Source organism: Falco naumanni, chromosome 15, assembly GCF_017639655.2.
Source record: "Falco naumanni isolate bFalNau1 chromosome 15, bFalNau1.pat, whole genome shotgun sequence".
In the NCBI taxonomy this organism is placed as follows: domain Eukaryota; kingdom Metazoa; phylum Chordata; class Aves; order Falconiformes; family Falconidae; genus Falco; species Falco naumanni.
In genome coordinates this window covers 4,241,610-4,264,286 of record NC_054068.1, presented here as the reverse complement: position 1 = coordinate 4,264,286, position 22,677 = coordinate 4,241,610, and the positions used below count along the sequence as shown (strand labels likewise).

The 22,677-nt window shown below is 39.9% G+C and overlaps 1 protein-coding gene across 3 annotated transcripts; it reads right to left on the bottom strand.

The window, feature by feature from the left end:
* Nucleotides 1–1,798: 1,798 nt before the first annotated feature.
* KCNG4 (potassium voltage-gated channel modifier subfamily G member 4) lies at nt 1,799–22,166 on the bottom strand. Of its 3 annotated transcripts, none has more exons than XM_040615613.1 (4): nt 21,798–22,166; nt 21,345–21,595; nt 20,116–20,915; nt 1,799–3,363 (listed from the first exon to the last, which is right to left on the bottom strand). In XM_040615613.1, exons 3-4 carry the CDS (start codon nt 20,863–20,865, stop codon nt 2,578–2,580), a joined length of 1,536 nt encoding a protein of 511 aa, XP_040471547.1. In that variant the 5' UTR covers nt 20,866–20,915; nt 21,345–21,595; nt 21,798–22,166; the 3' UTR covers nt 1,799–2,577. The 3 variants fall into 3 exon arrangements, with proteins under 3 accessions (XP_040471547.1, XP_040471548.1, XP_040471546.1); XM_040615614.1 differs by having other exon boundaries at nt 21,345–21,555; XM_040615612.1 differs by lacking the exon at nt 21,345–21,595.
* Between the last annotated feature and the right edge of the window lie 511 nt (nt 22,167–22,677).

Below are 22,677 nucleotides of genomic sequence, written 5' to 3'. Positions count from 1 at the left end.
TGCAGCCCAGACCCAGCTATAGGAGGGGATAAAGTCAGAAACAGAAATACATGTTATGATCCCAATTCTGCTGAAAGTACAAGTACTTACTGTTAAACACCGGTGAATTTTTGTGTGTGTGTGTGTTTTTTACCTCCGTGTTTCAGCACATTATTGCACTGTGTTTTGGAAGAACTTACACAAGCTTAAATGCTTGACTGAGTCAAGGTTTGGAATTCTTTGTGAATTTGGATGCATATTATGTCCACAACCCCACCTACTTGACAGAACCTGTTGGAGTTTCAAGTACTTGGGCAGTAAAAGTCCCAATATTTTTCCAGCTATCTAAGTGTTTAGAACAATGTGGCTGAGCTAATTTTCAGTGGGACCATGTTGAAATAACTCCTGAACTAGCAAGAAAACTGTTAATTAGAAAAAGCAAATCAGTTGCACTACCTATTGCTTGTATTTCCAAAGTCAGGGAGGAGATATGTCTTTTAAAAGATGTGGCTGTTCTGCATCAGGATACATGTTCTAGTAGGTATCAGTCAGCAGGGAGCAAGTGCTGTCTTTGGCTCTGCAGGACCAGAGGGGCAGGAGTAGACTGTGCTGGGTATTGTGGCAGTATGAAATTGGTTTCCTAAGTAATCCTTACTGGAATAACTGTAAAGAAATACAGACTCTCCCAGAGAAGTGCAGGTGGTATCACCATGCATAGAACCCTGGGGAGGTGTGGGTCATAGTCCAGATCAGGGTTGGATTTTGTCTGGTTTGCCATCTAGATAGTCCTACTGTAGAGAACAGTAGAAAAATCAGGTGGACCTGTGCATAAACCAGCAGGAATTCCACCCTTTATATGGCAAATATAAATGCTTGTTGTCTGGTGTCGATTCCTTCCAGTTGTATCGTAACATCCCATCTATAATCTGCCACAGTTTCTCTGGGTTAAATCATATGGTCAATAGCAAGATAACTCAAAGAGATTTAATCTGAGTCATGTGATCCAAATCGTGCCAACAACTGTGCTTTTCTGTACTTAAGCTATGCAGTGCAGTGAGGATAGCATCTAAAAGCTGAAACTCCCAAATGCCTGCATGAAGTTGCGTAATTCTGCAAGTGCCTGTGTTTGGACATCCACGTGGGAGATGGGTCACAATGCCTGGAAGTGCACCTGGGGCTCCAGCCTGCACCACGCTGTGCAAGAATGGTGCCTGCTGGAAACTGGAACCAAGTGGTCACTTCACTGAGCTTTGCTCCATCACAAGGTCATGGGGGCCTTGGTAAGGCTTAAGAAATGGAACAATGAAAGCTGAAATTCTGATTTTAAAATAGTTTAGGCCTTGATTCATCTCAGTACTTAAATACGTACCCAACACTCAGCATGTCAAAGTTCTGTGGGTATCAGCAGGACTGCTTACAAACTGAGGACCTGTGAGCTGATGCAGACCCTAAACCACACAGGTGTTTGCACAGACCTGGCCTTTATGTCTTGGTGTCGCTCTCACTAACTGCATTCACAGCATCTGAATGGCTGAATTGTGAAAGATCATCTAGGCTCTCCCATGAAGTACCATTGTTGACTTCTGTGTAGTCCTATTGCTCTCTTCTGGCTACGCTCGGATAGCCCAAAAGGGATGTCTCCCATTTGCATTAGGAATGGCTCCCTTTCTGGCAGTCATTCACCTCATTCCTTCCTATTTGTAGCCTTGGATACTTCTGAGCTATCATCTCATTTTCAGTACGTCTATTTTTCATCTTTCTTCCAGACAAGCCATCACCATTCAGTGAAAAAGATAACACCAACTCTTTTTAGTATGGTCAATAAGCTTTTTTAATTCCTCATTATTTTTATTCTTCATTATTATTTTAAATAAGTATATGAAAAGGAAGTTTGAAAACTTTTTCTGTCTAGTATGAAATGTTTACAGTTTGCAGACCCCAACTGCATTTCAAGCGAATTCTCTTGCAAATATTAGGTGTTTTATACAGTAGCAGTGCAAGTTGTTGTTTATAGGTTGATCATCTGGCTACAGGCAAACTTTGAAAGCTTTCATATACAGTGCTTTTATTTCAAGCTTATTAGTGGCTTTAGATACAGAATTCAGATTTGTATTGAGGCTTCTTCTGTATGCCTGGTGATGAGCATTGTATAAAGAACACTGGTGCATAGCCCTGAAAGAACGCATTCTAATGCTTGGCTTGAGATGTGTTAATTGTAAGAACATCGGAGACTGAAAGGCAAATAAAATAACAAGTGTATTTGTGCCAACAGAAGCTGTTTTGTTTTGTTACTTGTTCAGTATTAGGTGTTCAGCTTCAGCAAGATACATCACTGGCAGTGACAACGTTTATTCTTATTAGTCATAGAGAAGAATGAATATTTATTATTGAATAAACTCTGACTTTTGATATTCTCAGAACATCCAGCTCCATAATGATGTGTTGGAGCTAGCTGCGTTGGCTTGACTGCTTATTATACCTATGCTGGCAGAGAAGAATAGCATTGTAACCTATGCTGTTGCTTTGCTTTGTATATTGTGTTGATGTACATTTGTGTATACTTCTATTCAAGTTCTTGGGAGTGCTTCACAACCAGGCTTAGTTCCCTCTGTAAATGTATTTAATTGGTGATGCTTGGTCCTCCAGGATCAAGCTGTCTGTCTCATTGAAGGTGTCACTTTCACCAGAGTGATTGGCATTTTTTACTCTGTTTAGCCGAGACTGCAGTCGTTCATGTTCTTTTCTCAACTCCGAGTAGGAATGGGAGAAAGTGTGGAATATTGATGTTGCAGGGAAAGACATGATGAGAATCCCACTGAGGATGCTGCTGAGAGCCACCATCTGGCCTGGGACGCTCCGTGGTACCATATCTCCATACCCCACAGTGGTCATTGAAATGATAGCCCACCAGTAAGAAGCAGGTATGCTTGTAAATTCAAGCACCTTCCCAGATTCATTCTCAGCGAGATAGACCAAGGGAGAGAACAGAGTGACAGCCACGCATAAGAAGAGTATAAGCAGACCAAATTCCCGTGTGCTTCTCCGAACTGTGAGGCCCAAAGTTTGCAAACCCAAGGAGTGTCGGGCAAGGCGCATTACATACAAGATCCTCAAGGCACGTAAAACCCGTAGCACCAAACCAACCTTCTCAAAATATGTGTTGCTGCTTGGCCTGTCGTCCTCCTCATTTGAGTCATCCTCTGAGAAGATGAGGGAAGCGTAATAGGGTGAAACAGCCAAGAAGTCAATTATATTTAGGGGTTCCTTGAAGAACTGACACTTGCTCCTTGCCTGAACGAAGCGGAGGCAGAACTCCAGCGAAAACCAAGCCACACAAACGGTCTCTATGATGAAGATGTAATAGCACTTCTGCGAACACTCGCCCTGACACAAAACAAAAAGAGAATTAAGTAAAAAAACAGCCTCTGAACCAGCATCTAAAACCATGAAAGAAGCAGCAATGTGGATCTGCTTGAGTCACTGGTATCAGAAATAAACAAATACCAACTAGCAGGTAGTTGTATGGCAGCCATCTTTCAAATGTGTATAGACAATAATGAGCATGTGAAATATCTGAATGAACAGATATATCTGCGTGCCTATTCTTATTATGTTTCTTCTTCCAGTCTAAAGGAATGAAACTCGTCTCTGTATGAAGTCTTGGCATGCGGCCTGTAAGACCCAAAGAAGTCCCACTTTCTGCTCTCAAACAGAGATTAATTTAAACACGACTGGTTTATAAACCTGTACAAAAATCAGCTTCTTTTCAACCAAAAGATTGATGTTTGAATGTCTCTGTAAACTTCTGGTGCTATTCAATGCATGACGCTTTCAGAAATGCTGTGTTCTCTGGTGCAATTAAAAGTGGTTCAGAGATATTCATTAAGGCATCTGGATCTTTGGCTCAGTTATGCCATATATAAATCTTGTTTCTTTCTGTGCATGCAAATGTTTTAATCTAAAGGAAAATAAATATCCACCCAGTAGGTGAAACTAGCCTTGAAGAATCCTCTCCCAGTATTGAGGCCACATGCTACAAGCAATATTTTCTTGGCTTTATCAAAGGAATTCTTTAGTTGAACTACTTCGGATTCACTGTTTATTTTCCTGAGCTGAGCTTAAAAAATGAAACTTCTTTTGGCCTATTCCAGTGAAACAAAGAGGCAAATATAAATTGACTTGCAATTATTTGAGTAAGTAAGGGACTACATTGAGCTTTGTCCTTCAGTGATGGGCAGCCACTAGGTTACATCCATCCAAAGAGTGAGCTAACGTGTGCATCAGTTACAGGGGCAGGTGTACGTGCTGCCTCCTTCATATGCACAAGTATCTGCTTACTGTATTCCAACTGGCAGAAAACAAACCAGGTCCTGCCACCATTTTTTGCCTTATAGAAGATAAGAAATAATGATGAAAGTAGCATGTACTGCTTAGCAGCGGGACACCTCCCTCTGAAAATTTAAAAACAATATTTGTTTTTAAATACTGGTGTCACTGCTTTCTTATACCCCCTATCTATCCTATTGATAAATACATTTCAGTACCTATACAGAGAATTAATATGTTCTTAAGAAACCTGGTCTTGTGATTGGATTGATGCTGCTTTCTTGCTTTTAAGCATTGTGAATTAGTTTATTGAAGACTTCCACCAGTGGCATGTTGCTATTTACATTAAGTTCTTACATCGGTGCAAACATTTGGATTACAGTTCTAATCCCAAACCAGTTCAAGTCTTTCATGGACTTTGGCTAATTTTGAAGCAGTCTTGTGTGCTCTTCTCTGCTGAGCACATTATCAAAACACTGGCATATGAAATGTATGGGGTTTGAATTTTTGGTGATGAGAAATCTCAGCTGTAACTGGGAACCAGAGGAAGGGATCAACCAGTGTCTCAACCCTTTGAAATTTCAGGCTGGACTCAGAATATGGGTTATCACTGCATGTTCCAGAAAACCCAAATGTTCATTTTAGATTTCTAAGCTGATTGAAAAATCAATGTTTAGCAAATAGCTCTTTCCAGCTCCAACTTTGGTGTGTGAAGGCTTAACAAAGTTAAAGTTGTCTTGTATTCGTGCTGAACAGGGACTTGCACCTCTGTGACGTTCACAGAAGATCAAGCAGAATGAGGGAGAAGGAAGGAGGATCCATGAAGAACAAGCGGCTCCTTTGGGGAGAGCAGAGTGGCCATGTGGTGTTTGGGAATAACTGCAAACCCTTGGTTTGTGAAAGGTGTTTTTGTAACCTCTGTAGAATGAAGTCGGGGCTGCTGTATGCATCTTTCCTGATAGCTTTTCTCTGAAATTAAGTAATTTAGAGGAACAGTTCCTCATATAGTCTTATCCATTCTCAGCCAAATTTCATGAGCAATATTGAGTAAAAACACCGTGGGAAACACATACCCCTACTACTAATTAAACTTATTACCAATGTTCAGTTACCCTCTGCATTGCAATGTGGTGTTGGTTTTTTAGTGTCCCTTGTGATAGAATTACTGCTGCTCTTGGGAGTAACAAGTCCTATTGTTCAGGCAGTTTTTATATAATTTTCTATCTGAGGTACCACAGGTAACATACCTCTTATGTATATGTTTTACCCTGTCTAACCCTCAGCAGTTTAGCTCTGTAGCACCATTTGGGAATTTTTCTTCTTTCTGTACAATAGACTGTCGAGATTATAATTTATCTCTGAAGTTAAATTTCACAAAGGTAATGAAGGCTTGGCCCTGCTAGAGTTACGCGTACAGGATCAGGTTATAGCTCTATTTGAAGGCATTGCCATGGCAGTGCCTGGAGTGCATCGATGTTTGTAGAGCTGCTGACTTGGCTTGATGAGATTGCTTGCAATCAGCAGTTGTGTTATGCAGTGTTCTCTTTTTCTGAGTTGTAAATTATTTGTACGGTGCAGCCTTGGACTTGCACAGACCTGCCTGTGGTCACTCTATAGTGATGTGGCCTATGAATTATTCATTGTTCCCATCAAGATTTATTTTTTGTTAACTGGGCTGAATTTCCAGTACATCTGTTACTTATTTACCCTGTACATTTACAGGTGACATTGCTCTCAGATAGTCATGTAGCTTTCACTATTCCTTCCTTGGAAAATATGAGAAAATAAATTTTGTTTGCTGGAAATTTTAACCATTAAGATCTAAGGTGTCTTTTGAACTAAGTGTGACGTTTCAAGGTGAAGCACTGTAAGGACTGGTTGGGAGATTTTCTTCTTCTTGCCATCCTCTGTTGCCTCAGGATTTCCCATGGAAACTTATATATATTTAGAAAAAGCAATTTGTGCAGCCAGCTTCCTAAATGTGTATTTCATTTTTCAGAAGTGTCCTTCTCAGGAATGTTACTGTGTGTTTTATTTTTCCTTTGTGCATAGGTGTGGATGTAAAGGATGATGAGTTCTTCCTAGTTAGCACACTTTTTCTTTATATAGTTTGCAAAACACATTTCAGAAATGTTTGCATACAATTCAAACCAAAGTCCCTTTTTCTGCTGTAGCAAACAAAAGAATGACAATGTCACAGTCTCTGACACTGTGACTAATGCAGAGAATTCTGTGCTTCGTTTTATTCAAAAGAGACAGTAAAAGAAGGATGTGGTTGCTTCAGACATACCTACGTTACGTGAAGGCAGGCAGCAAACCCAACCCTATTTCTTCCGGAGGGAACTGTTTTATCCATGCAGTACGGTAGTTCTGTATGGAGGGGACTAACTCAAGCCCTAGCAATAATGCAGCTGGGCGACCATCTCACAGCAGGGCCGTTTCACTCCATTACATAGTGCAGACGTACCATGATTTACTCAGTCTGTATGCAACATCTGCCAGGAACTTCCATGCCTTTTTCTCTACCTATTTCTCTGTCACCAGTGCCTGGAAAGAGAGTGTAAGACCCTGCCTCTATGGTATTTAATGTAGAATGTGCTCATTGATTTCACGCTGGGAGATAGATTTCATCCAGTTAAATTGTCTGTGAATGTTTTATATATTAGGAATATTTGTATTTATTATGTAATACACGTTATATGGTTTATATAGAATAACCCTCTCTAATGTCAGTCTCTTTGAAGATTCTTGATCCTTTCAAACATCCTGTTCAGAAGCAACAAACATTGGACTAAAAGGGAAAAAGAGGAAATACTATGTACCAAAGGCAATTTCTGTTTCTCCCAGTATTTGTGATGATTTTTAGACTTCAGGGGGATTTATGTTCTACTTACAACTGTTGTCCAAAGAGCAGGCAGAATAACATACTGACTTCAGTACTATGTTCTTAATAAAATACGGATGCCTCTGTCAGTGGTAGATTTCAAATTTGCTGTTGTCACTAAATTCCCATTAGGTGTTAGTTACTTTCAGTGAACTGCCAAATTATGGCCCAGATACTCTGATCCGTGAAAAGATTTTTTTTGCATAAATGGCCAGTTACAGAATTTCTGTGCCACAATGACTTCTATGTGGTTCTTCTTTCTGAAAAAAGCAAACATGTTTGGGAAATTCTAGTGATCAGTGCCTGCCAACACAGAACACAACAAACAACTCCCTCACTTGACCTTGCCATTAACTAGAGCAGAATTCTGAGCTTTTATTTTTGTATCTTTGAGTCAAATTTGTCACTGACTTCTTTCTCCTTCTGTCTGTATTTTTGCACCTGAAGTACCATGGTGTAGTGGAACCTATAAAACTGGTATGGTGTTGACTGTGAACATGAGAGGAAGGTGAGGTTTTATTTATGACAGACTGCAACACATTTTGGGTGGGATTTTTTAACAAAACCCTCCGACATGTTTTAGATTACCATAATGTCTATCAGTATGCAAGCTATCATTGACTGAGAGAAGTTACCACAAAGCCAGTAGTGAGTAAATATCTATTTATACTTTATTCATCCTGCAGATTTACTTTTGAACAATGCAAGAATTTACCAAGAGTTATGTCTCTAGCTGAAATTCTACAATGTATGATATATATGTAATAAAATGAGTGCCTGGTATTGATCTTGCATATGAATAGAACATTTGGCTCAGCAATGAAGGAAACAATATTTTGTATGTAAAAAGATATATGCTAAGCCTGAAATACTGAGTGATTTCTTGGATTTATAAACCACCTCAAAGAAGCAAAGTGGTTGTTTCAAACTACTGTAACACTAGAAATGATAAGCAATTCGTACTTCCTTTTCATTATTACCTTCCTCTGTATAAGGCAATGGCTCATTTTCTGGGTTCTCTTACACATTGGAAAGTTTATAGTGTTACAGTAAAATTACTCATTTTAGGATATTTCTAGTAACTTATCTTTAGATAGGAAAAAATAGACTTATAATAAAATATAAGAACAGCAGTACTGAGGCCAGTTAGCACAGTGTCCCATTCTAACAGCCTGAGAAAACAAATGCCCAAGGCAAATTTTCCAGCTTCTGTTTTCCACTGCAGAGCTTCCTGAGCTGAAGCTGGCGTTCATGTAAGCAAACTGAGTTGTTCTTCTATAAAGTTTGGCCATTCTTTTGTCTGCTGCCTATTGCATGGAGACTCACCTCTTTGCTTTGAACTAGGTTCCCTTTAGTTTCATCTGAGGCCTGTAGGCACTGTCACTGGAAGGAAGGCTGGCTGCTCAGTTGACATTTGCTCATTTCCTGCCTTTTGTGATTTTGTACACCTCTGTTGCAGCTGCTGTTGTTGCTTGTTCCCATCTTGAGGGATTCTGTCTGCCTTAGTCCTTGTGAGAAGTTGTTTCATCTTTGTTGCCTTTCTCTGGCCCTTTTCCTTTTGAAGGTGGAAAGGACCAAGTCTACATTTTTAAAGTGTAGGTGAGCTGTAGGTTATATAGTCAAATTTATATACAGTTTATGATCAAGAACTCAATGAACTTTGCTTTTTTTGTGTGCAGTCTTTAAAAAAGTTTAAACAGGTTGGATCTATGCAGGAATAATGCTTGGAATTTAATATTTCCAATAGTGAGAAATTGTGTGACTCTGGTAAGCATTACTGCAGCTTTCCTGGAGTACCATTTTTGGAAGGGGTTTGAGGTTCAGGAATTCAGCACCTCCAAGGCCAGGACTGCCCAGGGTAATGTGTGGCAGCTAAATCTCAGACCTCAATTGCACAGGTGGGTTTACAGAAAATAGATTTATTCACTAACAGTGAATTCAAGCTAAATTAACTTGAGATATGTACCGCTCACAAAATAAATAAGATAACTTTCCTAGCCAAGTGCCGTCTTAGTTTACCAGGAAACATTAGTCAAAGTTTAATGACATCTAGGATAATAAACAAAATCAGATCTCAGAGTTATGCTGCACTAACCAATCTTACAAGAGATATAAATCTCATCTAGTGAAAATAATATCTTTACGTGCATCAATAATTGTAGCAATGCCCAGAGAGACTGAATCAGAATTTCCCCTGCATAATGTATATCTTTGCCCATCCACCTTGGTTTTCAGATGCAACTTACTTTGTTACAATTTCTAGACAAGAAAAAAATTATTATCTATAGATAACTGGATGAGAACACCAAGGAACTATTCTTCAGCCTTCAGGGTCTGCTCTGTGCTGACCATTTGTGTCCCCCTTGGTTGCACTCTAAGATACTTTATGATTAAAATGTCCTCTGGAAAACCTGTTCTGAATCGTTACCCGATTTGCCAATTACTTTCCTACTGCCAAAGATCTACCCCAATACCTTTTGTAGTGGATATTTACCCTTTAGTCCATTGTAAGGCATTTTTCCAAAAATGCTGAAGCAAATGTAAAACAATGATAATCTATATTTTGAAAATCACACACTTCAGTATGCTTCTGTTATAAAACTGAGGATTCTGAGCATTTGAACCCGAGCCTGTCTGGCCTGTTGGCAGCTGAAGGCTGTGTTGCACGTTGATAGAAAGGGTGTCAGGTTTTACCTCTGGTCCCATCACCAGTATCTACTGGAACACATCTGTTCTTTCTCATCCTCTGGAGAGCACCCTGAGAATCAGTGGCACAGTTTTGATGGCAAGGAAGTGGCTGGCTACTTAGCAGCAGGCTAGCAAAGTTTGGCACTTTTCTGAAAAGGGGTGTTACGTCCCCACCTACTCCGTGTTGTGGCCATGGGCTCTTCATGCAGTGTTATTGATTCTTAACAAAACCCAAAACTCCAAATGAATCCTTTCAAAGCGATTTCTCAAGTCTAAAAAAGGGAACTGAAACTATCTGAACATATCAGAGGAGGCATGTGAAGTTCCTCTTAACCTGAGGAAAAATGGGGAAAGAAATCCTGTTATTCCCATTACGTTGGAAATGTAGTGGTGCAGCTGTATTGGAATAGGAATTGGATAAGTACGAACTTTCTGCCCCCGGTGTGCCTGACTCTAAGTGGAAGTTCATTGGCAGCATTCCGAACCCATTCCCGTGGTGTGTAATTTGGGTTTTCCCACAATCTGTAGATAGGGTGGAGTCTGAGATGTAAGACAGGCAAACCTGCAGTATTTCTCGTGACCTTTCTGTGCCTCCTGGTTAACACCGTTTGTGATGATGTTGGTTATTTTAAGTGTTTATTGTGTCAAGTAGATTATGTGTTTCCTGGTTAAATGGCAAAAGTTGCACCAAGACTTGTAGAACACTTTGGTAATAAGGACTGATCGATCAGTATATGGATTACTTCAGAATCATGTCACCTCTACAGAGATTAATATTTTCAAAGCTTTAGAGTGGAAATCAACATGTACATCTGCAATCGTATGTGTTGCTTATACAGCGTACCTATGAGAAAGGCAACTGATGGTATTTAAGAAGCCAAGTTGACAGTTCTTGAACCCAGCTGGAAGTCATGATTGAACCACTGTATGCAAAGACTGTTGTTCCCAGGGTACATTTATGGAAACCAGCTGGCTCATTGCCATAAAGGAGTGATGCACAGGAAGGATCTGAAACCTCTTCCCAGCTAGATCCACCTTTGATGCAGTAGTGATTGCTTCCAAGTAAAGGCCGTTTTGGTGTTCAGTCACATATTACTGAACAGTCTCAAAACAAAGCGGGGAAGGAACTCCTAAAGGACTATGTTTGACTGCTCTTGATTCAGACTCCTGTTGAAGCCCAAGGAGTTTCCTTAAACGCAGGACCTGGACCTGCTTAACACTGCAGTCAAAAGATAGGCTGCCAGAACATCATCTTTCACACCAGAAACGTGCCTGGCTCCGTGGCTGATGCAAGGTCACAATTTACATCTGCTAAACCTACCCTGGCAGGTCCAGATTTTGTTTGGCACATGGTAGTATGGCCAGTAACTGCTCAGATCCCTCCCTCTGATCCACACGCTGTTTTGTGGACATAGGCTGGTGTCTACCGAAGTGGTAGTAGATGGGATCAGTCTGTACGGTGGCCGACTACCTGCCTTCTGCCTGCTTGTGCTATCCAACACTTAGTAGAGAGGCTTATCTCAGCGAGACTGCTCTTCTTGCAGTCTGGCCTTTTGGCCCACTCACAGGAAAAACATTTAGCCCTCTATGTGGAGGATTTAGAAGCAAAACTCACAGGAATTTTCCTCTCTAAGCCCAAGGTTGACATTTCCTGGGCAGGGAGCTGTTTTCCAGCCTTTTGCACTTCTCAAGGTTACTACACGGGCAGTGCATCCTGGTCTACAGCTTCTCCCTCCCCTCTGTGGGAGGAAAAAAAAAAAAATCTGCTCATGTAATAGTGCAAAAACAAGCTTTGGTTCTTGCTCTTGCCTGCCCACAAACCCAAGGCGGTAGGTCTGCAGGGTAAGGCTAGAAGCCTAGAGAGTGGTTAGGTAGGAGCAGGGGCAGACCAAGACCTTGGGGTAGGGAACAGAGATCCCTAACCAGCTCCAGGCTGTTCTCATCCCAGTCTGGAGCAGGAGGTGAACAGGTATGGGGGAGAAATCCTTTTTGGCTGTAAAATGATGACTGTTAGGAAGTGCTGTGCCAGTCTGTGTTCCCTGCATACCTGGAGCTGTGGGATCCAGCTGCAGTGCTGCAGGTACTGCTGAATCACTGTGACTGCATTGCCGCTATTATTTGAATAATTAAACCATGCTCCGGTGAATCAAATGATGGTTGGGGAGAACTTGAAAACCCTGTGTTATGGATCACTTCAGAACCTGGATTTATGGTCACAGACTGATGCAATAAAGTCAAAAGGTTTACAGCCTGCTGAGAAAGAGACTGGAACCTGATTTACAGAATGATGAGCTTGTTACAGGAGTGCTGCCTATTCTGATCACAGAACGATTTCCCACTCACTTTGCTTTATGGGAAAGTCTGGACTTATGAAAACAATTACTACGACTAGTACATTTGAGGAAACTAAGCTAATACTGGGATTATATTAACGTGGACATTAGAAAGAACACAGAAAGAAATTATGATCTCTGTATAAAACACATAATTATATCCTCTGGGGCAGAAGTATAACTAAAATAAAATATTTCAATTAATTTTTAAGCTTGGGTCCTTATTCTGCAAACACCATGAGAATCAGTCTGAAGAATCTGAATTTGATTTAAACCAATTGGTGACCCTGGAGTGTTTGTGTTAGGAGAAAGATGTGGAAGTTTTATCTTTTCCTTTTCTTGTTTTTCTAGTAAGAAATTAAACAGACTTCATTTTGTAACTGTGAAGAAAAATATAGTCAAAATGACAAGGTATTTATCCAGGATTTAGGAGGATGACCTTCAATTTCCAGTTTTGTTGCTGGTCAAATCATTTGCCCAGTTACTGTTTCTTTGCTGCTGCTTTCCTCACTGCATTGTAAGTTCCTTACAGAACAGAGAAGTCACAACTTGCTATTGTACCTGTGTAGTACAGGTTGAATCTGTTATAAGGGAAAATACTAGCGCTAATAGGAGGTGCTGACACTGGGAATAAACACAACATATGTAGTTCATACCCTTGATGCTGCAATGAAATTAGCAATTAGATTTGCTTAGAATTAGAATACCAGATTGTGAATTTGTCTGCAGCAGTAGACTGAAGAGTCCCCAAAGATTTCAGTTCAGAGAGGAATTTCTAAAGCATATATGAATTTGGGTGGTTATATATATTTAATACTTGTTGCATTATTGCTGTGAAGTTGGAGGATGCATAGATTTCAAATAGCATTTTCCAAAGACAGAGTGCCTCTCTCAGAGGAAATACCCACCTTGCCAAAGAAGGCATTTATTAAGCAATCCTCTGTGCTGAACCCCTTGAGATGGTTCAAATGAGGAAAGAGAACAGGATTTTTTTCCTATTGTAAGTATTACAAACTTGTAAGAAGCAAAAAGGAAAAGAGAGCATGGTTCCCAGTGAGGAACACATGTGCTGGCACACTGAGTAGCAGCTGCTTGACTGCCCATTGCAGAGCAACTAGAACAGCTGGGTGTCCCCCCAGGATGGCGTGCAAAGCCAGGAGACTTAGTGCGGTTGGAATGCAGCCCAAACTGGATGAACATAAGGCAAACTAATAATGTCTAATTGTGCTTTCTGAACATTGGACCTTGTACTGGCGGAGCCAGCTTTTAAAAACCATGCAGAATCCATTTACTCGCTGGAGTGTCCTGACTTGCTGAAGAAAATTGTTTTCTGTGGCAGTGAGGGTAAGCTGAGGCACAGATGGTCAGCAGCATCTACCCCAGCTGGTGCCCTTCAACGGTTATGTAGAGCAGGGCTTAAGTAATGTGAACTTCATCAGTATTGTGCGTGTTGCATTTAATGCTGAAAGATGTAATTCTGTTTGCGGATACTTGGAAGACAGTTACTTATAATGTGGAACTATGAAATCAGAGTCTCAACATAATGGTACAATTTCAAGGTCAAAGCTTTTGATGTTATTGAAAGTACATGCAAACCTCAAAAAAAGGCAGATCCCATAAAACAATTATTATTTTATATATATATATATATATAATCTCAAAGTCCCAGGCTTGCATATTCTGATTTCTGTGTAAGCACATTTACCTCAGAGGTTTTGCCAAGCTTTAACTCAGAAATGGATAAACCTCAGGATAGGGCATCTTTGAATTCAGATGTGGAATTACAGGTTGTTCAGAAACTTTATTGAAGGAATTTGACTATTTTCTGACACTGAGCAAAGAGATATTACGTGATCTTTATGTTCAGCCCATGAAGTAAAAATTTCAGATTCTGCATGCCTGTCCCAGGATGCTGGTAAATGTGACCCCATCTTGGGGTTGATCTGTAAGTCAAAATTGTCCACTGGCTGACCTCTGAAATTGATTCCAGTCTGGCTTCTTATTTAATATTTTTCTTCAATTGTTATCAATTTAACTAACTCAATCCATGGAACAAATAAATTAGCTGGGTTCTACTGTGCCAGGTATACCCTAGTAGAAGGGAGTTTTTTGATGCTTCAGTGAAGCACAGTTTACTACTTTAAAATGCTGCAATACTTCTATTGCTAATTGAAATGGTTAGAAGAAATCAGAATTTTTCTAGATGACTAAATAGTTTAGGAGAGTGAGTATCCACAGTAAATGTCCTGATAAGAACCCAGAAAAATGTACTGAGCAGATGCAATAAAACCAAAGCACATCCAGCTTTATTTTGTTCCAAGTAATTTCAAGTCATATGTATATACCAATGTATTTATAGATATGCATGTACACATACGCCTTTATAGTCTTGCACTTTTAAACGAGCATTAGAACTGTTTCTGAAAGTCAGGATTTCATTAATATCTTTGCAATAGAGCAAGTCATTCTGGGCCATGCTTTGTGTGATGTATGCTTGTGTTAGAAGGTAAGTTTGAACACTGAGTTACTGTAAAACACCACTGCTTTTCAGGTATATTCTGCATAGTGCCCCAGTTTGTTAGTAGTACTCTGTAACAGTCATTGATAAAAGATATTTTTCAGCGGGAATCATTTTGCCCTGAGTAATCAGCTAGAAAATTATTTTTTGATCATTATTTAGACCCCCTTATTTAAAAGCTATACAAATGGTAGCCAGCAGTATCTGTCAAAATCTGGCTGTCAAATTCAATTTACTGAAGGTGATTGCTTCTAACAGTTGGCTGAATTACACTTTGATGAGGAGTCTTATCTTTGCAGACTACATAAGCAACAGAACTAGGGTTACAGCCCTCTCACCGACACTCTCCATATGGATTATTATCTCCTCCAGCAACTCCCAAGTTCTTTGGATTTTCCTCTGATAAGTGTATTAGAGATATTTAATGTTATCTGCAGGTTATGGGCAGGCTTGGGGCTTTAAGTTCTAAAGCTTTTGTAATGGATTTAATAGCTTGAATACTGAGGATATACCTCTTGCAAGCATATCTTCACGTGCTGAACTGGCTAGATACAAGTCAATGTGAATTTGTATAAGCAATGCGTTTAGCTGCAGCAATGGTAACCCAATGAAACAAATACCTTGTCTGATTTTCTTTCTCTTCACAGTAAGACCAATAAATTGGGTTTTTTCCCCTTTCATGTAAAATTACTCCACTTTTAAAGAAACTATGTTTCTCGGCAATTTCCTCTAGTGTACAAGCCAAATATGCTGGATTTAGTATCACAGAGACAACATCAGCGACATCAAACATTGAAAATGTAAGTCAAGCCTCCAGAATAATGGTGGAGAATGAAAAAATAATTTTTAAATGGTTATATTAGGTATTGGGTGCTTTCCCTCTGTTTTCTGGATTCTCAGTGTAACCACAGAGTAAAAACTTACTCTTTTATAAGAAAACAGATTTTCACATAATCAAATGGCTCCAGGAATGAAAGCTTTAAAAAAAATGAATATTCTAAGTTTAAAGATAAAATCATTAGATCTGACAAAACTGGTTGCAGCTTATGTCGGTTATGTTTCATTAGGTTATATGCAGTACATAAAGCAATTACAAGCTTCTCAAGGTCAGTTAAGAGCAAATACAAAAATTAGTAGTAATGAGATCTGACCTGTCACTGATCACCAGGGAGAAGAAAGAACAGACATTTCCTTCTCTTTTAAACCACACTTTCATACAACATCACGTAATGTGATTTTTTGGGAGCCATCTACACTGGAAGAAAATGATTTGGTTGTTACCAGTGCTAAGGGACAGGGAATCAAAATGTCTGAGGTTTCTTTTTCTCCTTTCCCCCCTGACCTTAATGTGCTTTCCTTCCTGAAGAAAAGACCTTGCTATATCCTTTCTGCTGAGTCATTTCTTTCGAGGATGCCAGTTTTAGGGACCCATTAAAAGAAAAATCCCTTCCTAAGGAAAATCCCAAGAGTGCTTCAAAGCAGTCCCCCGTCCAGGCTTTTCTACAGTGGTTTTATTCTGTAGTTCTCTGATGTAATGATGTTTTTTTCCTTTGGGTTAGATGTGCTGAGCAGTAACTATTTCAGTTACACCTCTTGGATCCTGGTTATAACTTTTAAGTGGGACTGGGACTTTGATGGAACTTTTGCCTTGTCTCTAGTGGGATGATTTTAATTCCTTCGTTTGAGAGAAATACTGGTAAATGTTGTCACTTCAGCTTTCCTATCCTACCTGTGTGGTCTGTGCTTCAGATCTGTGGTTCTTTCAGGCTACCCATTCAGATCCATAATAAACAGAGTTCCTCACTTCCAAATGTACCTTTTTTTCTATCTCTGCATACACCTGTGCCTTGATTACTACATTTTGGTGATACTACATTTGCTTCCTTACTGAAGACAGCTTGGTGTCCGTAAAGAACAGCTCCAAATATCCCAGATAAGCATGTATTGTCATTAAAGAATGTGACATTTCCAGTTGTTTTATGCCCAAATAACATAATTTGTTACTAATAAGTCCTGTTTCCTTAGCATCATGTATGATAAATCCTTTTGTATATCTCTTTCGTGGTCAGACTTGAACTTGAGATCACTAGAGCTATATATTTACTGCTCTAGAGTTTTCCCTAACTTTTCACCTCCTTCTCCTGGGGCTGTTTGCTCTGGGTTGGAATTCATGGTGGTTGCTTATGAGAGATGTAGTTACAGAATTGTTTACCCATCTCTCTGCTTTTTCATATCTCTAACGAGGAGGCTCCTAAATGTCATCTGACATATTCTGAAGCGTGTGCATGCTATCGATTATAATAACTTGTTCTTGCTTTTACTTTTGGCTGTATTCCTATCTTTAAGCTAACCCTCCCCTCCCTTTTTTGCTGCCCATGGAGATGGCTCCTTCCCTCCCCTCTGGTTGCCAGGGTGACTGGGCTTCCCTGATGTGGTTGCTCTTGCCTTGGCTCCTTGCCATCCCTCTCCTGGAGACCCGAGACCGGAGTTTTCACTTTTCCCTCAGGTGGTGAGGACTCCTGTTTGCTCTTCTGCCTGCCCAGGCAGCTATTCTCCCTCCTAAGCAGACCTGCTTTAGCAGCTAATAAAAGGACAAGTGATTTCATGTGCCTGCAGGGTGGGATCAGCCAAGACTCTGAGTGAAGTGGAAGTCACCTTGTATTATTTTTCCTTTTCTTTTTTTCTCTCTTTTTTTTTTTTTTTTGACTCTGATCCTTCTTGAGCTGGAATCCAGCCAGTTCTCACTCTTTTAATGTGGCTGTGATGATGAGAAAAAGGACCCTAGAGTGGTACATATACAGCAGAGGTAAAGTCTTTTTTATTTGTATTTCAGAATAGGTAAGTTCGATTTCCAGTGTTAGTGACACTGGAAAATGGATCCTTGCAGTACTTGTAAGCACATTTACCTCAGAGGTTTTGCCAAGCTTTAACTCAGAAATGGATAAACCTCAGGATAGGGCATCTTTGAATTCAGATGTGGAATTACAGGTTGTTCAGAAACTTTATTGAAGGAATTTGACTATTTTCTGACACTGAGCAAAGAGATATTACGTGATCTTTATGTTCAGCCCATGAAGTAAAAATTTCAGATTCTGCATGCCTGTCCCAGGATACTGGTAAATGTGACCCCATCTTGGAATCACTTTCAGAGGTCAGCCAGTGGACAATTTTGACTTACAGATCAACATAGAGTTGCACTTTGTGTGGGTATGACTTAGCCACAACCAAGTAATAGTATTTTTAGTCAGTTAATTTCTCTGAGTTATTTGTCCAGTTCTAGCTAAAATACTCCTTTGAGATGCCAGTAAGAAAATCCCTAGGGATGGAAAAACTACTGTTCAGTAGCTCATATTCTCTACTTTTCCACAAGAGTATGAGTATTTTGTCTCGTGTTTTCCCCTATATTGTCTTTGGCATAATTTTAAACAATTAAAATAATAGCACTTTCAATACTCTGTTCTGTGCTTCTTGGACACAATGACAAAGTGCTTTAGACTGGTGCTGTAAATGTAAATTATGTAATGTTTCCAAATGTTTGGATGAATGTGGTCCTTTGCTGAAGTCCATCCTTCATCCTCTCCTCTGCACTTTAAACATTCCATCTTTTGAGCTTGTTTCAGTCTAGTTTGCTTGCTTTTAAAGTAGTGATATCTATGCAAATCTAAATCTCTAAGTAGTAATGTCATCTGTGTTTTATAGGAAATCCAGGAACAGCAGCTACACTGCAGCTACCAAATATAACCCTCAACATGCTTCCCTTTCTAACATATGGTTAATTATTTTTAAAACACACAACATATTACACCTAACTGAGCTCTGAAACATTGTGCTTGTTCTTTTGCATGAAAAGTATTTATAAAAGCTTTTTCTGCAGTGATTGGGAAATTAAGTTAAAATGCATCAGGCTACTTGCATTAACAAAGTTAGTAGGAAGCACTTGCTGGAGCAGAGTTTGTAATGTTTTTACATCTAGCTGTAAGAAGGATGTTCTATATTTAAAGCACTGCCTTGAAAGAAGCATTGGAACAGTTACAGTTTTTCCTGCCAAGGAAAGGCTGCAAGAGCACCAGACATTACTGAAAGGTAATAGTCTTCCTATGCAAATGTAAGTTAATATTCAAGGGGTTAAATGAAACAGGGAATGATCTTAAATTTCAGCCTTCTGTCAAGTTTTTAGTTTTATTCAAAAACATCAAGTATCATGATATACCTTTACCATGACTGTGCTGCTTTGACTTACTGTTTGAGCAATAAAATACATACAGATTTTTGTATCGTGCACACCATGCTGTGCTATAAAGGTAAAAATGCCTTTATTTATCAATACACAATACTCTGAGGAGCGCCTTATCTTATAGCAGTGGTTGGGGCAGGGAGTTTACCTGACCTGGATTTCCTCAACACTTTTGGAAGGGCAGTTTGCAAATTAAGTTCAGGATTCATTAAAGAGGTTAGTCAAAGTTAATTGATGAATTTGGATATTTCTACATCTGAAATAACTTTGGATTGTTACTTTCCTCTTTTATTGTTAGAATAACAAATCTTTAAAGTGCTGAAATACAACAATGTAATAGAGAAGATCCCTCATATATGATGCAGGCTTGATTTATTTGCCTTGAATTAATGTGGATGACTTACTTGAAAAAGGTTGAAATGCAGTTAGTAGTTCAGCTAGTATTTGGCATTACTCCTACAATATGTACATATATATGTGGGCAAATACAGAATTCTGTTAGCTTGGAATTATGATTTTTGGAGGCACAGCTTTTAAGTATCAGTATCTGTGAAAATACTTCATCTGTCTCATCCTTTAATCTTTATGCAACATCATAAACATTAATGAATATTTCTTCCTCTTTATTAAGATTTGACTGTATTATCACAAGGGAAGATACCCAGCTATTTTAAAAGTAAAGATGTCAGAGGGAAATATTTCTTTAGCTGATGTGTCCAAACAAGAGATTGCTGGTAACTAGAGAGTAAAGCATGTTGAAGAGAAAACTCCACAATGTCAGTTTGAGAGTCTCGGTGCTAACAAGTTAATGTAACTAACACTAGCAACTGCTTCTTGAGAAGGAAAAATAATGCTATGTTAGAGAGCTGCAGTATCTCTTCTGTCCAGAAGCTCTTTTCTGTATTTTAGCTAACAATTAGTAAAATACTTTTTTAACATTATTCTTAATTGAATATCACTTTGAAAATAACAGAACTAATTTAAGCCACTGTTGGATTTTCTGTTATAGACTGTTTAATTACCATCGACAATTTTGAACCTCATTGCTGTGGATTTTCTGTATCTTTTTAATCTTTTTAATGAGTTATGCCTAGTAAGACAGACAAATTTATTCTAGTTCTATAGTTAGACCAGTTAAAAAGGACTGACTTACCCTGTCTTCTTCGGCTCTTAAGTCCGGCATTGTGCTAACACAAAGGCTTACAGCTGTGGTGGCCACAAAGAGAATGGAGAGACAAGCAAAGACTTTGCCTGGGAGTCCTGACTGGGGATTATCTACCATATCTCTGAGTCTGTTCATAAACTGTCCAAATTTGGTTTTCTCATCCAAGACACATGTAGCTTCTTTGCTCCTCCGAAGCTCCTCTTCCTTGCGTACCTCAGCCAAGTCCTGCAGTTTTTGAAATAGTTTTCGAAAGCAGCAGTTCTCCAAGTTGGATTCCTCAATCCCCCAGTATCTCAGCTCCTCCTGAAAAGACAAGGCACACATGTCGCTTAAGAGCATCAGCTTCCCTGCTGCTAGAAAGCTGACAATCATCCCAAAAGCATTGGGGTTCCTGTCAAAGAAGAACTCATGGGTGTCTTCATCATAATCATCGCACAGCTGAATTATTTCTTCATAGCTGCTGCAAAACTTAAGTTTGCTCAGTCTGGTCAGGGGAAATTCATCTAAAGTACTCCAAGGTAGCAGGTACTTGATGCCTCCAACATTAATCATGATCTCTGTCTTTAGATCGACTGCAGAGACTTGATCAGGATGGTAAATCCTCCTGGCCCTTTGGTAATGGACCCCTTTGACAGAAGGGGTTTCAACGGAGACAGGAAGGAAGTGGCTCAAGGAATTACAAGAAGTGTAGCTAATGTTACTGTAGTCTTGGTCACTGCCTCTGGAGAGAATAGGCATCTCTAAGAGTTCTCACTGGGACATCCAAAATGGCATCGGAGCAGGGTTATCTGTCAGCCAAAAGATACAGGAAGGAGGAGAAAACATAGTATAGGTTATTTCAAGAGAAAAGGTGCCTCAGGCTACTTTCCTAAATCACAAAATTAATAAGTGCCTGTTTTGGAAGTAAAAGTCACCTCTCTGCTTCTTCCTGAAATCTGCAGCCTGTGAATGCGATTTGCTTTGCAGCCTCATTGGTTGTCTGGCAACACACAGACAGAGGAGAGCTAAAGCCTCATTCATAATTATCGCGAAGGGTTGGGTGCTTGCAAATCCAAATGTGAACAGATTGGTCTCTTCTCTGAGCAGATCTTGGTCATCGTTAGAACGCTGTGTTTTCCACAGGTTATCATTTTGCTTTCTTATTTCTATAAACCCTTAAATACACACCAACTCAACTAAGCTGCTTAATAGTTATTAGAGTTAGAGTGGTCAATTACCTGCCATCAGCTGGATGCAAAGTTCCTAATTGCTGTAACTTGAATGCTCAGATTGCAGTTCCTCTTCCTTTCACTTGCATGCTTGTTTTGCCTGTCTCTCAGGGGCATTGCACGGATTAGCTAGTAGATGTTTCTAAAATGCCTTGAGAGGTTAAGTGCTGTATAAATGATGACTCTTCTTATCAACTCGGTCTCATGTCACTGCAAATTACTGAGAAGACGTAGGAAACATTTGCCCACCCTGCAGAAAACTTTGTTACACAGACAGAAAGCAAAGTATTTTATCAGCTGGGGGGTGGGGGGGAAAGCAACTGAAAGATGCCCCCCTTTTACTTCCCCCTTTCAGGAACAAACCCCTGTTTTCATTCAAAATCTCTAACGATTCAAAGGCATTTATTACCCCAAGCCAGTGAACTGCAAAAATTGCAAGGGAAGTTCCCTGAAGTTACTTACCACCGTGCCACGGGCTTCTGCCTGGCGCCTGGCTTCCCCGCAGGTAAAGTACACATGCCGCAAACTGATCAGCTGTCCTCTGAGTTACAATCCAGCAGAAAGACCTGGGGAGTATTTTACAGTATTGATTACATGAAAAATCGCTATAGTGCTCTGGAGATCTCTCTCTCTTTCCTTTTTCTCTTTCTCTCCTTTCCTGGAAGGGGACAACATTCATATGTGTTCATGTAATATATGTTGTGCTAATAGATCCTTTGCAAAGGAGACAGTGTCCTAAGTGGCAGCTCCTCTTCTGGACTCCTGGGGCTTGCTGGTGAAATATGCTGAGCGAGAGCTGGTGGATCCTGCCCTCTCCTTGTCTCTCCTCTGTTTCCCTTGGGACTGTCAATATGGTCCTGGAAGAGGAGGGGAGAGGGAAGGGGGAAGGGCTTAGAAATAATCTCTCCAGCATCCCTCGTCTATTCAGCAGGCAGCAGGCAGCAACTGGGTAAGAACATGGAGTACAAGGACAGTCTCCGACTAATGAGGTTTAATAAGTAAATTCTGGCAAACCTATTTAATAAAACAATTTCAGTTTCTGTTAACTCCTTCCATTGTAGTCATATCACAGTCACTTGTTCTGGAGACACCAGTCAAATTCCTCAGGAGCAATTTCCTTGTCCTGCCTCCCTCTTGGAACTGGGTTTTGCTCTTAAATATCCCTAGATGAAGAGGGACGTTTGTTGGATCCATAGATGCTGGGCCTCAGCATTCCTTTCGTTATTAGGGAAGTGTTTTCCTCCTGTAAAAGAAAGAGTCTCTGGCTTGCAAAGAATGGGTGCTCAGCACATGCTTTTCCAGATATGCAGTGCTTTTCCAACAGCCAAGAACATTTTCCATT